This window comes from Halichoeres trimaculatus, unplaced genomic scaffold, assembly GCF_033239565.1.
Source record: "Halichoeres trimaculatus isolate MK-OKI-2021-1 unplaced genomic scaffold, fHalTri1.1 fHalTri1_scaffold_19, whole genome shotgun sequence".
NCBI lineage: Eukaryota > Metazoa > Chordata > Actinopteri > Labriformes > Labridae > Halichoeres > Halichoeres trimaculatus.
Genome location: NW_027437197.1, coordinates 14,507,820 through 14,527,063, shown reverse-complemented (window position 1 = coordinate 14,527,063; position 19,244 = coordinate 14,507,820). Strand labels below are relative to the sequence as shown.

The 19,244-nt window shown below is 40.1% G+C and overlaps 1 protein-coding gene across 6 annotated transcripts in view; it reads left to right on the top strand.

The window, feature by feature from the left end:
• The first annotated feature begins 2,183 nt into the window (after window positions 1–2,183).
• The window catches only part of lrch1 (leucine-rich repeats and calponin homology (CH) domain containing 1), a 44,509-nt gene continuing 27,448 nt past the window's right edge, over window positions 2,184–19,244 (top strand). For 4 of the 6 annotated variants that reach the window (XM_074694422.1, XM_074694419.1, XM_074694420.1 and 1 more), the window contains exon 1: window positions 2,185–2,590. In XM_074694422.1, the coding sequence (XP_074550523.1) occupies window positions 2,365–2,590 (226 nt within the window). In that variant the 5' untranslated portion in view covers window positions 2,185–2,364. Of the gene's footprint in view, window positions 2,591–19,244 lie in introns of all 6 variants that reach the window. The other 2 variants (XM_074694421.1, XM_074694423.1) reach the window with 1 other exon arrangement.

Sequence of the window (19,244 nt, the reverse complement as noted above, 5' to 3'; positions counted from 1 at the left end):
TTACCTTTTGGGCCATAAGACACTCTAAGGGCAGAGTTTTAAAGTCTATATAATGATTTAATGCAGTCTCTGTGTTCGGTATACATTTGCACCAGGAGGTCTCACGAGTACAGAAAAACAAGCCTGTTGGCACAGAGGCTGTAATCAGAGATCGCTGAGGCAGGCTGCTTCTATAAACTGCTGACTCAACACACATACACACTCACACAGGCATACACACACAGCAGATGGTAGTAAATAAGGGTTTCTACCTGCAGCATGGAGCAGCTTTTGTCTGCTGACTAAGTGAGGTTCAGACCTGCTGTAATTCAAAGTTTAAACTTTATTGAAAATGTCTTTCAGCTTTTGTTTGGAGTTCTTCTGTTTTCAAGTTTACATAAAGTCCACCTAACTTCTATGAGGATAGCTGACAAAGTTTTGCGTCATTAGAGGCCCAAAAAACAAGCAAGACCACATCTCAAATTCAGTTAAAACTAACTTTTATAGGTACTCCTAATTTAAAGGTGCAGTATGTAATATTAAGCAGCATAAACAGAACAGATTTGGTAAAAATTGAATACAATTTTTATTATGTTTGAATTCAGAAACAATAACCAGAAAAAAAAAGTAGTTTTGTTTTCATTGACTGTAATTGTCTTAATTTGATATATTTTGTAACTCCAGGGCATACTTAGGTACTTTTCAGTGTATATCAGTGTGTGCTGCAGTTACCAATCCTGACCAGCAGATATCGCTGACATACACGTTTTAAAACGCTGTTACCCCCCCATTAGATCTACTCGATCCGGGCGCAGGCGCAGGGAGTGGGGGTGGTGGTGGTGGAAGCTGTGTCAATTTAAAAGACCGTGGACCTACACACAGTGGGGTTGCCTTCAAAATAAAATATGCCAATAAATGAATAAAATAATCTAATAAAATAAATTCAATACATAAGAAAAATAATAGTAATACTGGAGGTGTGAAAAGAGTTTTTTTTCTGAATGATGGAAACTATTTTGAAGACATTTATTTTGTCATGGCTTTTATTTCTAGTCAGTTCATTGTTGAGCTGAAGTTAGGTTCTCACATCAGCTGCTGTGGTCGTATTTACTTGTTTATCCAACATCTTTTTATCCTGTTGAGCAGTAATAAAAACAGTGCCCAAACTATAAAGTCATGACTCACACATAGATAGAAGCACTGATCACATGGGATGTAGCTGAATACAACTAACAGAGCACATCAGTAGTTTACCTTTCAGTCCTTTAAAGTCAATTTGTGGACCTCATAATGATCTAAACCAGGTTACCTCAGTGACTTGTTAATCCTGTACGCAGCAGGTGGTAACCTCAGGTTCTCTTTGGAATCAAATCCCTAAAACAACCCACAGGTGAACCCAAAGATCAGCTCAGTCACTACTAATACACCTAATGTATAACCTATGTTCACCAGTTTTTTTTGTATTTCATTTGCTTTTATATATATATATATATATATATATATATATATATATATATATATATATATATATATATATATATGTATATATATATATATATATATATATATATATATATATATATATATGTATATATATATATATATATATATATATATATATATATTTATATATATACATATATATATATATATATATATATATATATATATATATTTATATATATATATATATGTAGGCCTATGTATTTTTTAAATAGGTGAATAGAAAAACAAACTATTTACTAATACTTTTCCCAATAAAAGTAATATCCCTACATGTCTGCAATTTTTTAATGATGATGATGATGATGATTATTATTATTATGATTATCATCATTATTATTACTATTATTACCATTATTATTGTTGTTGTTGTTGTTAATGATGTTATTTAAAAATGTATATATATATATATAAGTGGTAGTAGTACTAGAGGTATTACTTTATATGAAAATGTATGTTCCTAAAAATTAAAAAATGAAAATAAATAAATAAAAGCCAGATGTTCATCTGTTATTCTCTAGCCTAAGGAACTTTAAAATTCCTACAATTAAAGAGAAAATTAATAAAGTTTAAAGCTTTTATTCAAAAGAATTTGTGATGAAAACCATTAAAATGTTGACAGTTAAACAATAAATGATAAATAAGATTTATTTTGAAAGGTACAAATCGGATGTCATAATCCTGGTGTTGCCTCGCCGCTCCACGCACCGCGCAGACTGAGGAGCGACGCGGTGGAGAGAGGAGAAGAGGATACTGAACGCGGCACGAGACGGCACACCTGGAGAATCGGTGTCCCGCATATCACCTGCCCGCTAGCTCACCCCGCGTGCTCCCTGCTTTGGATACTACTAGACACGCGCTCTCACCGGGAGGGGGATAACGATGGCGACGTTGGGACCGGAGTCCGCTCGTCCTCCTCTTTCCCAGCTCGGCTCCTCTCCGTCGATTCAGACTCAACTCGGCGGCGCCAACCTGCCTCCCAACCGGGGCTTGGAACGCGCTCTGGAGGAGGCGGCGGCCAGCGGGGTGCTCAACCTCAGCTCCCGAAAACTGAAGGAGTTTCCGCGGACTGCAGCCAACCACGACCTAACAGACACCGTGGAAGCAGGTAGGTCTTTGCACCTGAGGACACGGGCGCGTGGGCACACTATCCGACACTTTACGACAGTGAAGGCATCTCCGTCATAAACAGCGCGTGTTTTTTTATTGATGTAAACGGACACAGACCCCGATCTTTGCAGGTTTTGGTTGGTCCTTTGGTTTCTTTTGTTGCTATGTATGCACTGGAATCTCATGGCCCGGATGCGCATTAATGTACCCCCCACTGATAGGGGTCTCCTGTCTGTCCATGCCGTCTGCATTTGGGTCCTACTCAGCTGGAAGGAGTATTTCCGGTGAGAATTATCGGGATGTTTCTGTAGAGAGGGCCTGCGGTGGAATTCCCCATCACTTCCCTTTAATCGGTTTAGAAATGTACACAGGCTGGTGGACTCAGGAGGACCTCAGGTTGTTATTGTTTTCTGTGATGGTTTTGATCCCTGGTATCTCAGGTTACATGCTATCATCAGATAGAGCTGCAGCAGGATGGGCAGCTGTTATCACAGATCCAGATAAACTGAGTTTCACACACTAAAGCAAATCGGCTGCTTACATAATACTGGCAACTGCATCTCTCTTAAAGCTCACTAATGGTAGCATATATACTGCCATTGGTGAGGACACTAATCGTTTGATTGCAGCTTTATAAACTGTTTACATATATTCTATAGATCAGGGGTGCCCAAATTCTTTTCAGTGAAGGGCCTAAAACGAATCAGGGTGGATGGCTGGGGGCCAAAACTAAACATTCATGTTGCAGTGCATGATATTAGATACACCTATAGCATAATTGTGCAAAATAGTGATTTTTCAAATGAAAACACGTTTCTTTACTATATTTCACAGCATGTAATTACTGAACATCCATATGGCACAAATACTAGGCTTATGTCTTCAAAGACATTTAGTGCAGTATAACCTAAACAACATGGGGCACAGCATGCTCTTTTCAAACCAAAATAGAGCATTTTCTATCCTTTTAGAATAAGAAATAGTAATAAAACTGGAAACCCGCTTTAGATTTTTTTCTGTCCCTATAAATAACTACTGTGTTCACATTAATTAACAAAAGCTGCGTTTCCACCAAGCAGTCCGGTTCAGTTCAGTACGGTTTGGCATGGTTTGGTACAGTTAAGCCTGATCACATTTGCGTTTCAACAGCAAACTGTGCTCTCTTGTGGTAGGCGGCGTGTAAGCCAGATGCTGAAAGCCGGAGCTGTTAAATAATAGCGTGACACCGTAGAAGCACGACACAGTGTACCCTGCTAATAAATCCAACAAAGAAGAAAAATGCGACACCGTAAACAAAAAGCAAAGATGGAAGACATGCAGCATTTCCTCCTCTCTGTGATTGACATGTAGCTCTTTGATACAAAGTGCAATCAAGCTTTGTTTCAGAGAAGACTGTGCACCGGCAGGAGAAATGCAACCACTGTCGCACGGTAAGTGATGATTCTTTCATCCAATCAAGGGACTGCAATATTGTCGCTCCACCTTCCGAGAGCAGTTCGGTTCAGTCTGGCACCCCTATGAAAGGGTCCCAAAAAGTGGGACGGCTCGTCTGGGTTATTTGGGGATCTGTCCCGGTAAGAGTCAGTGGTACGCCACAAAATGCCGTACCAAGTCAAACCAAACTGATTTGCTTGGTGAAAACGCGGCTAGAGATTATGCTCTCTTAAAACAGTGATTTCTGCCTACATATTGGGCATTCTGCTCTAGAACTAATTTCTGTAAAAAAAAATACTCAGGTTGGGTCCCAACTATTTTTGTCAGAGTGCCACTGCCCCATGCACTCCATCTCAGCCATGACCCTGCAGCCCCTCACTCTCTAGTCATGGACTTCCAGATTAGAGGTTACTGGACTAGCGCCACCCTACTCCCAATGTATTCCAGTGCAAACAGTGTCAGGCTGTTGGCAGTGCTGGCACTGGAAAAATAATAATGATAATGGTAATAATTATATATATATATATATATATATATATATATATATATATATATATATATATATATATATATATATATATATATATATATATATATGTATATGTAATAAAAATTCAAACATGGGTAGCGGGCCAAAAAAAATCGCTGGAGGGCCAACTTTGGCCCAAACTGGACATGAGTGCATCATCAGCATATAAACTCATCACACAGAGAAGAAGCTGAGCATCTAACTAAGTTAAAATATTCCCTATTTCCATCTGATGGTAAGATTGATCTGCAAACCTCTGCCTACAAAAATCAAGCCTTCAGCTTCTTTTATGGCGACAGTCGGTCCTCGAGTTTGAGGCTAGGCTGTTGTTGGACTGTCAAGTCTCAGTGATGATGTTTTGCTGAACTTCACGTTGTTTATACTCCGTAAAAAAAATGTGGCTTACATAAGCAGCAAAGAGGCTCACTGTTACAGGACTCACAGCAGAGACAGAGCACTGCAGCAGGGCTACCTGAGCTTGGGTTTCACCTCCTTACTCTAAATATGTTGTTTTTTTGTAATCACAGTATGTCAGCTTTTGGTGTTTGAGCTGCATCGTATTGTTTTCCTGAAACCACCCCTACTGAGATATGAAATGATAATTATGACTGCAGCTCTGTTACAGGTGTATTCTCCTGTAATTGTGTCACAGTTTGAACGTTGTCCAGCCCAGCCGCAGACTGATGAGACGCAGAAGCTGTGACATTAACTCCTCTGCAGCCCTGCATATTGAAGTGACACTCTTTGTGAAGCAGCTCTCTGAATAGAAACATGCAGTGATGCAGAATCCTGCAGCTCTGTGGGTGCCACTGTTGTAAATCTGACTCACATGTTCAGTGGACTCAGTATTGGTACCTGCAGTATTTTATGGTCGTATTATCCGGAGCAGGATTTGGTGGATTTAGATGATTGACCTTTTTTATTAACTGATGCAGGGTTTGGTGTCCAGATTTCTAGGAACTGTTGATATATCTGGAGCTGATAAAAAAGGAAAGACATGTTTGCAGATGTAAAGAAGATAAAATATCATTTATTATGTAAATGAGAGAAAAGCATGTGAGCAGAGACACCTGCGTCTTCGTCTTGGCCTGTGAAAGTTCAGTGATTTTAATCATTACATGGGAGGACCTGAGTCAGCGTACAGTTTGTCAGTCGAGTCTCTGAGCCTGAGTTTTTTAGCTGCATCATTGTGCACAAAGCTGCAGTAGCCACAGTACGACACTGAGATCCGAAATGAGCTTCAGTTTATCATCCATGAGAGTTAGCAGACGGATACATCATCCTATTTACCAACAACAGCCAACCACACATCTAAAGGGTTTCAACAGTTAATCAGATATCTAGTAATAGATTGTTTAAATTTTCCAAAACACACATTTTTGTTCAATTTTTTTAATCAGGCAGAGATAAACAACATGTTATCTTATATTATACCATGATATCTGTGTTGTGTTTTAAGTTTTAAGCATGTTACAGTGGGAACTGGCTTGCTAAAATGTTGTGCACAACAGGGATGGGCAGATTTTCAAACTCAGCAACAGTGTGTATGTGTGTGTGTGTGTGTGTGTGTGTGTGTGTGTGTGTGTGTGTGTGTGTGTGTGTGTGTGTGTGTGTGTGTGTGTGTGTGTATGTGTGTGTGTGTGTGAGTGTGAGTGTGAGAGAGAGAGAGAGAGAGAGAGAGAGAGAGAGAGAGAGAGAGCTTTGTCAAGGGTTTATGTCCTGAATGATCAGATATCATCATAGTGTGTGTCAGAGTGTGAACATGCTGCTCGAGTGTTCAAACTGTCCTCTCTCTCTGTTAAGATCTGATCTGCCCCCATGATGTTAGATCACATAGAACAGTGACTCACTGTGACACACACACACACACACACACACACGCACACACACACACACACACACACACACACACACACACACACACACACACACACACACACACACACACACACACACACACACACACACACACACACTCTGGTTGAGCATAGTTTCATATCAGCAGCCTGAACGAGTCTGAACCTGTGGTAAAGAAACTGTTCCTGTTTCTCCCTTCAACTGATGGACGCGTTAAGCTGGGAAAGATCTGACTTTATTGAAGTGTTGCAACATTGAGATCAAACACAGACTGTTTTTATATCCATACACACACAAAGATGGAGAGAGAAACCTGCATTGAGTCATGTTTTAAAGAAGCACACTTTGGGGCCATCTGGACTGTGATGGTTTCATGTTAGAGCACCTGAGGAAGTTTGAAGATGGATTTTTGTTTAGAGGAGGTTTCGCACAGTTATACCACTTACTAAAAACCAACTAAGGTCATACATTTTGATTTTGCTACACCCACTTATTTAGTCAAATTAGTGGTAAAGTTCTAATTTATTTTGAGTCAGAGGTGATTTCAAAAATGGCTGATATCAGCTGAGTCCAGGATAAGGACTGGGTAGAGGAGTAAATCAAACCAACCCAACCAGTCAGTCTGCTATCTCTGCTCTGATGCTGGTATCAACTGCAACATAAGCAAATGTCTGTGAGTGTGTGTAACACTCAGACTTACCATAAACTCTTCAACCACTGTCAGACGTGGCTAAACTTGTGCGTGATGACACTGGAGTTTTGGGGGGTTTTTAAAAGATTTTGAAACAGAAAGATTCAGGAAGGTTCTTTCCAAACAAGACCAGCTGTTCATCCTTATCTGATCTCCCCCAGACTGTAAATTAATTCAAATTAATAATCTGTAGGATGCATGCTGGTATGAGGACAACAGATATCAGCATGAATAAATCTGCAGTTTCTTTATGCTATCGTAGGATTCATTGTGGGAGGGAAATTAATGCAAAGTTTCCTCGAGACAAAGTTCAGAGCATCGTTAACTGGAAAATGAGGAACTATTGGGTATACTGTTTTAAAATGATTCAGTATTTCTGCTTGTGTGATTCATTAGTTTTATTCTGAGCCACAGAATGCCACAGCTTTGTTTCACTTTCTGCTCCCTCACTGTGAGAGACACAGAAACACCTCTAACCTGCGCTCCACTCTACAGCTCTAAGCTTAGAGAGCTCTGTGGGTTAAATAAAGTGAAAACGTGTTCATGAGAGTGTTCATCACCTGCCCACGTTTGTGCTACAGACACATTTCTGCAGATTTTCATGCTGCTCGTTTGTAAGAGCCAGCAGCTGCAGCCTTGTGTGTGTGTTTAAGTAGAACGAGAGATTATGTAAGATTACATGATTTTTGATTCACTTTATAACCATCTGTTGGGTTTTTCAGCTCTGATAAATCCTGGTGAATAGATTTCTGATCAGAATATGACATCAGGTTTTATCCTCGTGCTCATCATACATGATTTTAATTCAACTTTTTATGATATTTGTGTAATTTTTTTTAAGAATCCAATTCAAGTTCATCACTGCTCCTATTTTTTATATACTGTAGTGCTGTTTTAGTTACAAAGATCATTTTCTTTATATATGACAACATATTTACATTTGTTGATAGTGTCTTGCATATCTGATTCACTGTGTAGAGAATGCTGAAATGATGTGCTAACGGTTTTTATTTTTATTGTGTGGATGGATTAATAGTGTGTCTGAGGTGTGACACTCCTCCCAGTTTAACCGCCCTTACTTCCTCAAACACACACACTCATACACTCACACAGGAAGCTGTGGATTCTCAGGAATGCTATGTGGCGTTGGTCAGAGGAGGGTTTATCCGCTCTGTGTTTCCCACCACACCTGCACATCATGACAGCTGGGACACACACACACACTTTGGCGCACAGGGACACACTTATCTTCACATGTGAGGACGCTTAAATTAACCACATAGTTAAAAAATGACTTCTCAATTGTGGAAAGGTGCAAGGTGTGAGACGAGACAGGTGGAGGGGCAAGACATAAGGAACACACTCATTTTACAGGGCTCTGGGCGACATAACTATTGTAATCAAAGAGCTATAAAACCTCTATTATTGACAAAAAGTAACCCCGACACTGACCTTTAGCCTCATAAATACATCCTTAAACATGCACCCTCACCCCTCATGTTGACTTCATAGATTGAGTCAATGTCCACAGAGGGCCATGGTGGGGGAGGGGCTCTGCTTCATGCATAGTGAATACGGCAGTAAATGAAGCAGTTAATGGAGAAGTTAATGGTTTCTCTCAGAAGAGTGAGCAGTGTAAAGGACCAGAATAGAGGAGAAACAAAAGAATCAATATGACCAGACAGGACAAGGTGAAGGTCAATTCCAGTCTGGAAAAAGCTGCTTCAGTCTGAAATAACGTGAAAGAAATACACAATACTCAACTACAAACAACAGCATCTAAGTTCAATATGGCGTCTAATTCTGCGGAAAACATTCAGGGTCAGGTTTGGGAAACCACAGCCAGCAGAGACTTGCTGTAGGACCTGAAGGAGACTCAGGGTGTGACCACAAAGACACCATGAGGTGGAGCAGTGACGGCTGAGATGCAGAGACAGGAAGTGACCGCTCCCCTCCTCATTGTTTCCAGGAGGCAGCAGCTCTGATCGTTTCCTGTTGGGGAAACCAGGAACCCCCCCTGCCTGCCTGCCCTGTGAAAAACAGCCGAGTTCAGCCACAGTGACCAACAGCTGGTGTTGTTTCTGCTCCAAACTTTAACCAAACATCACACGTCTCTAATGTAAGCATTCACACAGGGTCAGAAAATGTGCCATTTTCTCCATCTGCAGATATTAATAGAGTATTGACTAACTAACAGGTATTTTTCCCAAACTTCAGTGACACAATGAACAGAAATATGTCTAGAAGTCAGCGTAACTGTCTTTCGAACTTGATTACCAGCTGATGGACCAAAACACAAACAAACAGAATGTAGTCGCGTGTTTTTCTCTCAGTCCTTGTGAAAATTTCTAGAAAATTGCAGGACAGTCTTCCCCTGAAATTTACAAGCCCCCATTTAGACGTCCCTCTAACAGCGTGAGAGTCTCTTTCCCTGACAGAGCTTAGGAGTCAGGGCATGATGTAAACACCTTCCCAAATATTCCTTGCTGCAATCACCTCACTAACTCAACTTCTTGTGGGGATTTTACTATCAGGAAAAAGTCTGGATAAAGAAAAGATGAAGAATGTATTTGTTTGCATTCTCACATTTTCCAGTCAGTCTTTCTTTGATGAGAGTGAAACTATGTGTCTTTATACAAGAGGATCTTTGTACATCAGAGGATGTCATGACCTCACTGCAGGTCACCTGATCACACCAGATATAGCTCCTTCTTCTTCTTCTTTGATACCTAACACGTGTAATGATGTCACACATTACATCATCACGTTACAATCTGCACTTCCTAAAACACAAAATTTCACAGATTTAATCTGTGTGTGAGTTTGATAGTGTGTGAAGTCATATCTCTTGTTTGTGCCTAAATCAGGAACTTATTTTTCTCTCTCAGTGTTTATCAGCTGCTGAGATCAGAGCGTCTGTGAGGCTGTGATGCAGAACAGAAAATAGAAACACACACAGGGAGTAGAGACTATGTTGTTAACCTACATTCATACACACATGCTCATTAGATGGCATCAAGGAAGACAAAACAAAACAAGGGCAAAAAGAGAAACAGGCTTCGTAATGAATGCTTCCTGTCTGACACAAAATAACTCCAACTGTCTCATATACAGTATTTAAAATGGTTAATGATTTTTAATTGGGCTGTTTTCATTCCTTCACTCATTCTTAACTTATTCTGATGAAGTTTGAGTTGTTTAACACCAAGTCATTGGACTCCCTCAGTATTTTCATCAGCTTTCGGTTTGTTTCCACATTGTAAACAAATTTCAATCCATTGCTTTGCTCCCATCAGCCCTTCAGAGGACTGGTCAATCAGAGAGAACAGGGTTTGTGGAGTGTGGAGCCTTAAAGACACAGCAGCTTTCAGAGGCAGACAGAGGCTGAAATAAATGTTTTCTACCACACCAGTGAGAGAAACATAGGGATTTTATTGACATATTTATTTAAATCATATCAAGATACCAAGGTGGCACCAGAGAGATAGAATAAAGCTTAAAAGAAGCACAGAACCCCTCTTTAAAGACATTTTTCATCAAATGCAACAGATTTTAAAAACAAAACTTCCTTGTTTCCTCAAAGATAGAAACACTGATGAGATGATGTTTAGTTACGCAGCAGCTGGTTAATCCAGTGGTCAAACTGTAAAGTACAAAAGTATGTGTTCTCTTTGTTTGTTATATTTGGTAAGTAAAGGTTCATCTGATTGCAGACCGTCCACCTGACTCACAACCCTCTTGTTTATTTAAGTGAGTTTCCTTAAACCTCACAATTACACACTGCTCAGAGTCCCTGCTGTTATTTTCCTCCTGTGGAGTTAAAGACGTGGATTTATGGATTTATGTCTGTCTTCATTCACCAGTAATCCCCTTTAATTTGTGTTAGTCTTTAGTGGGATCAGATGACGATGTTAACCTTACTGTATATTGTATTTTCAGAGGACAATTGAGCCGTCGTATGGTGAAAATTGCACACGAAAAATCTTTGAAGGATGTCAGTTGCATTATAAAAACATCAGCTACGAAAAAAACTCAAGTTGTGCTTCTGCTGCTGTTGAAGATACAGCTCTGATTTTAAACACAATGAAGTATAAATAAAGATATTTTCCTCCTCTTGGTTACATCGCTGTAGATTTTTAGAAAATATGAAGACGTACAGTTTGAGTGTCCTGACAGACGCCAAAAATCCCTCTGAATAAATAAACAGGAGCACTCTCTCATCCTCCAAATGTAGGCCAACACACACACACACACACACACACACACACACACACACACACACACACACACACACACACACACACACACACACACACCTCTATCACCCACTTAAACCCCCCTCCTGGCATCATCCTGGCATCCAAACATCTCTCTCTTTCTCTCTCCCTCACACACACACACACACACAAACACACACACACTTACACACACACTTTTCCATAGCTCTATCCTCCTGCAGGCTTATCCTAACACACCATGAAGCAGACGCCTGCATACATTAAGACCCATATGCTCATAAACACACACACACACACACACACACACACACACACACACACACACACACACACACACACACACACACACACACACACAAACATCCATACATCAAATCCAGTACACACACAAGAGATTGTGATTGAAAACCTGTGTAGATGGAAGCAGAGGATTAATGCCTCATAACTAAATCTGTCAAAATGTAATTCAAGGATCCAGCCTCACCTGCTCAGGTGTGACATTAAATTACACCGCGAGGGTGTGTGAGTATTTGTGTGTGTTTGATTTGTTCCTGCGTAGGTGTTGAATTCTGTTCTCGCTGATAAATCAAGTAAATGTGTGGGAGATCAAACTTTATGTAAATCTTAGTAGATCCTCTAGATCTGTGTACTCCTTGCTTTCGAGATTTCTTGTTTTCATGTAAGAGCCAATCAGATTCCTCCATCCTCATACAGCCCCGCCCCTTTTGTTTTGATTTTGTGAACAACTTTACTTTTTGGAATCAGTTTAACACAGAAACAAATCCTGTTTGTGTTCAGTCGGCTGGTGTCGGTGTGAGCTTAGAGTGTTTTTTGGAAATGGGTGTCGTCCCCTGCAGCTCTGCCAGCGGCCACACACACACACACACACACACTAACACCACATCATCACCAAATTCAACAACAAGACCCCCACCACTGACCCACATCTTTCTCTGCTGTCAGCATATCCCCCAGTGTGTGTAGTGTGTGTTAGCGTGTGGTGTGTGTGTGTGTGTGTGTGAGAGCGCTGGTGGGTTGCCGGTTTGAGGAAACTCCCCCTCTTTAATCCTGTTACTGTCCCTGCCTGCCAGCTCTCCTTTCCTCGTTTTTTTTATCTCTCTATTTTTAATCTAATTTTTTTCTCGTCTGTCTCTCACGCTGTTTTTTCCTCATCCTCAGTCTCTACGTCTGTCCAACATCCTGTTAAACATCTGTGTTTTTATTTCTATTCTGCTGTTTTTAAAGCAAGGTTGACACTTTTCTGTTATTACAGCTCTTTATGTTTGGAGCCTTTTAAAAAAAGTCGCTCTGACTTTGACTCTTTATCATCATCATTTTCTTCCATGGTGTTTTAACTCATGTTTTCTAGATGATTCTAGTTATTTAGCCTGCTTATTTTTGCTTTTGTTGCAGTTTTAAGAAAAATGGCTTCATCTTTATTCCTGAATTGAGGAAGTATTCATAAGCTTTACCAAAATAAAAGCACAACCATAGTCTGCTAAATTACCCCTTACAAGCTGTTTCTCATAGTCCTATTAAAAATGCTAAGTGTGTGAGCATTATCAGAAAAATGCAGTCACTTATTGATTTACTGACTCATGCTTTTAGCTGTACTTGTACAAATTTAAATTCAGCAATAAAACAGACAAAACATTTGATTTGGGCTTTTTGCAGGAATTAAATGATAAAAAATGTTTGTGAAATATTCTAAGCTGTTGCTTTGATCTTATTGAAGAAAAAATCTAAAAAGAGGTAAAAAAAAATACCTTTAGATTGTTCCTAACAGTAATTTTATGATCTCCATCTTTGGTTGGATTCCAACACTAAAACCATCACCGATCAGATCCTCCTGATGGATTACATTCGCCTGCTTTTGAAGATTAAATCTGCACAAATTATCTAAATGGTTAAAAACATGAATTAGAAAATAACATGTATTCATTTTAAGTAAAAAAAAAAATCTGCTCTGACAAAGTAAATCACCATCTGTCTGATATTAAAACTGATTTTTTTTAAGAAATTACATTTGTATATTCATAAACCTCTCAGCTGTCTGCTTAATAATCACACAACTCTCTAAACCTGCTGTAATCCGTGGCTGACTGCAGTCAGTGGATCACACACACACACACACACACACACTCACACAGACACACACACTCTAAGGCTTTGTCTGTACAATGTGTGTCCAGAAAAAAACAGCTGATACAGACAGTTTAATGCCTGTTTTTTACTTACTACTACGTTGACCAGGCGCCCAAATAAAAGAAAGAGACTGAAACAGAGATGCTCTTATGGGCTGGTGTTGACGTGTGGATTTAGTATTCCTCAGCCATCTGAGGCAGCTGATGACCTTTCAGTGTTCATTAAATCACAACACACACACACACACAAACACAGAAGACACACACATGTGTGAAGGTGAAGTTCTAACCTGCTGTTTCTGTTACCCTGATCGACATGTCTGACCTTTCCTCTCACACACAGCCTGTTGCTAACTCTGCCTCTTCGCCACATGGCGTTGATCTTTTTGCTTTTTTATAAGAATGGTGAACAAGGCAGCTGTGTTTGAGCCAGAAGAGGAACAAGATAAGATAAAATTGTCTGTAAAAAAAAAGAAAACAAAACAAAAGAGATGTGCACATTTAGCAAAAAATTTAAAGCATGTAATGATCTCTTTAAAAGCTTTTTACTGAGCGTTACAGTCATCTGCTTCTGGCTGATTAGACAGAAACAGTTCAGGACAAACAAACCTCTTTGTGTTTTTATTACTGGTGTTTAAATCGTCCTCTCATGAAGGAAACCTGCAGTAAAACTACTCAAACAGAAGAACAATAGTTTCAGTTTCATTATTTTCAGTTTCCATTATTACTAACAGTACAGTAAACAGCACCAGCAGCAGCAAAGGTCAAAGGTCAGACACCATAAAACCATAAAAAACCAGAGCTTATAATCCTGGCAACTTTGCTTCCTGTTGTTTCTCTTTGCTGTTTGTATGAAGATTTTTTTTTAAATGTAACTTTTTCTGCTGGAGCCTGCTGTGTTGATGTTTTCAGAGTTAACAGGAGATAGTTTTGTTAAGTAAACTCTGAATCGTTGAGCAGAGCAAATGGAAAAAATACCTAAGCAAGGAATGAGCTATTAGATAATCCACAACATCAGGAGGAGAGTTCAGTTGAAGTTCAGATCAGTCTGTCTGTTTAAATACAGCGGTATGAGCCAAAAATAAACAGATTTTGCTGATTTAGTGAGAATAAACAGACTGAAAGGATGATGAAATAAGTACAGCAGGATGCTGGGTCGTAAAGAGTCTGATTCATTCAGTCTGTCTGCACAGAAACTGAGTTCACCAGGAGGATGGACGCAGGCAGACATGACGCCATGCAAATATCTGATGCATTCATGCAAAATCAAGAGATGTTGAAATTTTTTCTCTCTTTTTATGAAACATACAAGAAAATGATCCGGAAGTTTCTCAGAGGAGCTTTACAGATAAACTCCTGCAGATGTAACATGCAGTTTTTTCTAACATACTGTGCTTTCTGAGGTCAGCCCAGCTCTGCTAACCTACATACGGAGTACATACATGTGTGTAAGTGTATGTGTGTGTCTGTAAGTGTGCGTGTGTGTATTTTTAGGCTACAGATCTGTCATTGTTGTTTTATTCTTTGATCACACTGATTGTGCTTCTCAGACTCTGAAACAACATGAACACTATCATGTTACTGCTAATTAGCCCAGTTCTGTGTGTGTGTGTGTGTCTGTGTGTGTGTGTGTGTGTGTGTGTGTGTGAGAGAGAGAGATGAAGGAGCAGACCTATCTCTCTGGGTGTTCTCGTCCTAGTTTCCCCTCCGTGCAGACAGAAAGTGGGACGATTGAGGGAGGAATGGAGGCAGTGAGGGAGCATCGTGGTCGTCCTCTGAGTGTATGGAGTAAATAATTATTTAGAAAACAAACACACTGATTGCTTTCTTTGCTTTCTTTGTTTTGTTATTTGTCCTGCAGCAGACTGAGCCCCCCGGCTGCGGTTGTCTCGGTGCTCTGCTCTCTCCGTGGGTGGATGGGGATGTTGGTGGATGTTGGTGGGTGTGTGGGAGGATGTTCAGCTGAAGTACTCGCTGAGTTATGTAACTGTGAGTTCAAGCTGGAGAACAAAACACAGAGTCAGAGAGTAATGGAGCGAGGACGAGGAGAAGGAGAAGAGAAGGGACCAACTGATTATCTCTCAAGCATCTGAGTGTTTCTTCCATTTCTCTTACAACATGTCACTTCTTCTCTTAATATTATATCTCATTGCTGCCAAAAAAGCTGCTTTCTAGAGGAGGGAGGAAGAAGCTGATGCATACTGTCAGCAAACAGAGATTTCCACTCTCAGATTTTAAGGGATGTCACTGTTAACACGATTATAATGCTTTTATGCAAATTTGTCTTAATGCTGCTAATTTTTCTGACACTATTAAAGCTCAGACATTCTGTGATTGTGGCTCTCAGTGAGCCCAGCGGGGAATCAGGAGGCAGTGCAGCAGTAATGTTGAGGATGGCGGGCAGAAAAAAACCTTCTGGAGCAGAATTGGACAAAGAAAAATGGGCGAGTTCAGCGTCAAAACTCTGCCTTAAGGTTCTTGCCACAACACCAAAGATGTCTTCTTCTCCAGAAAATATATTTTTTGGAGCTTTTCAGGAGTCTTATGGCTTTGTGAATACAACTTCACTGTGATGATTTGATCAACGTGCTACAGACGATGCTGAGAGGGCTGTTCATGACCAGTGTGCTCTCTGCTGGACAAACTACACAGTGAAACCTTTTGAAATCACGTCACACATTGTTTTCTGCAATATATGACCTGTTATAAACATTTTTCTGTCTGCACTTATTAAAAACTCTGTGAGGGTGAGTCATTGTGGACAGAAGTGTGTTTATGTGTGTGTGTAAAAATAGATCCTGAGTGAAAATCAGTCTGCAGGAGAGAAACGCACAGAGGAGCAGTGATCGTTCTCCGAGCTCAAATAAATCTACTGCAGCACGAGGAATGTTCCAGTAGCACCGGAAAACAATTTAGTGTGTGTGTGCGCATGTGTGTCAGTGTGTGTGTGTGTGTTTCGCCTCCTACAAACAGACCTTATAAAGCAAATCTTGTGTTTTAATGGCTTTTTGGGAATGTGTGTGTGAGTGTGTGCCCAACTAGCTCGTCCTCCCACAGGAATCCTACATGACCCATTTCACAACCCACGTCCATCTGGCACAACCACACACATACACTTACACTTACACGCACGTGCACACACACACACACACACACACACACACACACACACACACACACTCAGCTTCTAAGTTTAGATCTGGGAACACTTTCACAATCTGCAAATATGCATTTTTTCGCCGCAGGATAAAGATGAAACACACTCATGCGCACACACACATTGTGTTTTCGTTGATGCATACAGCTTCATGGGTACGCGTGTTTGCATCCATGACTCTGCATCCATGCAGAAAGTGTCACACAGTCGCCTTTCACATCCTACTCTTCTTCATCTTCTGCTGCTGCTGGCACATTTAAAGGTTAACTCAGTCAGAAATATGAATATTTCATCAGGAATATTTGTGACTTTTCTCCTGTGAGTTAATTTTTGATGCTGTTAAAGCAAAAAAACATATTTTGAATTCAGAGCAGTGTGTTTTTAGTTGAAGCATCCCTACACCCTGTCTTTAATGATAGAATTGACTCTGTCTCTGGATGCTGTGTGTTATTTTATATATCAAAGCATCACTAGAGGAGCGTGCAGGGAGCAGGAAAATGATAAAGCAGCTTGTCCTAACTTTTACCTGCTGCCAACTACGATTTCTCTGGGAAACTTTTTATAGGAGGCTAGAAAAGTCTGGATACAGTGCACAGGACTAGAGCTACACAGCAGTTATATGCTGCTCATGCTGTGTGTATAGGTGTGTGAGTGTGTGCGTGTGTGTGTGTGTATGTGTGTGTGTGGTGTCAAGCCTGTCATTACTGTACTGCAGGGAGGAGGCCTGCCTTTTCCTGCACCGCCAAAGGATGCAGCTGCAACACACACACACTTACTGGAAATCTGAAAACTTGAGGAAACACACTCAGTTCAGTGTCAGAAACTTGATGATAACCTCCTGTGTTGGTGTGATTTCTTGTTTTAATGAAGGGCAAAGCATTTAAATGTAAAAAATGTATACATTTAATCACCTTTTTGGTGATAAATTTATGCCAAGAGGTTAAAAATATTCCAGTATTACAAGAAGTGTTCTTTAGTCCGTTTTAAGTAGGGTTGGAAATTGAAAACTGGTTCCTGTTGAGAATTGAGAAGACATGTTTCAATCCATTGATATCGTTACCCTTTACGCTTAACAATTCTCTTATTGATTTTTTACACTATGCCAGAGCTGCAGGACCTTCTGTGACTAGTCTGCCGCAGAAATTTTACTGACAAACTGAAGACTCAGAGAAATCTACATTACTCTCTCACAGGAGATTTCTATTCAAAACATTCAAAATAAGATGGTGCTAGCTTGATGCTAATGTATGTGGGAAATTGAAATGACACGCTTGCGGTTAGCGTACATAGGTATAACTTTGGCTTCAGAGTAGAATTTCAACTTTAATCACAGAGGCATATCACAGTTTTTCTTTTTAAAAAATACTGAGAACTCTTAATGTCAAAATTCTTTCAGGCAAATGAAAGAAAAGTTAGGCTCATGGTTGGCTTCATAACTACGACAAGGTTCCAAACAACTTGGAATAATGCTATAACCACTTCAAGACACTAGATGGCCTACTTGAGTCAATAACATATTTCAAAACTGTACATTAATGTCACATGACGTGCAATTTTCACTCATTCCTTCATATTTACGCCGGGAGATATCCAGGTCCAGTGACCAATTACAAATTTATTAACTTGAAAAAGAAGGAATTGATAAGGGAATCAATGGAAAATTTAATCGATAAGCAGAATCGACAGGGGCATTGATATCAATAAAATCTTTTCAATGCCCAGCCCTAGTTTAAGCAAGAAAAGAAGCTTTTCGGGTTTTTAAATTTGCTCAAAATTTTCACAGATAAGCCTCATTTTTTATCATTTCCAGCCTTGGGGAAAAAAAGTGACTCAAGAGATTGTTTTAACAAATCACTCTTTTGTTTCCGCTTCCCTCCTCCTTCTTTTCTCCTCCTCCCCCCTGTGTGTGTGTGTGTGTGTGTGTGTGTGTGTGTGATGACAGAGCTGTGTGTTAATGTGTTAATGAGTGGGCAGAAAACATTTTTGTGTCTCTGCTGCTCGGCCTCCACATTCCTGCTCTGAGTCCGTCTGTGAATGAACAGCTGAGAACTCAAGAGTTGCATGTTTCCAAGTCGCTGCACATCTAAATAAACTGAACACAACTCTTGAATCTGCCTCCAGATGTTTTAAAATGATGACAATTGAATTACTGGAAGGCTTTTAATTTGAAACATCTGGACAGGAACTTCTTATTCCTGTTCCTGAATCCATTATTTTTTTATGCATTAAGGTTTGAGATACACTTTGTTCTCTGAAAGTGAACTCAAAGGATTCAGAAATGCTGCTGCTAGATCTGTTGCTCCTGGACTCCCAGCATGCACCTGTTCTCTCTCCTGCAGATTAACCTCACCTCTCTGCTCCGTCTGCTGCAAGAATAAAACATGAAGTTCAGTCTCCTGCAGAGTCCTGACCCCCCCTGCAGGAAACTCCTCTTCTTTTTCTGAAAGTCAAAGGTTATGTGTTCAGAACAATGCTCTGACCTTGGTGAGGTCACTTCCTGTTCCTTAAGAAGGGGAGAACGTTGTTATTAACACAGGAAGCCCCACGCCCCACGTGTTTTCAGGTCTGTTTTCATGTGTGTGTATGCACACAGAAAAATAAC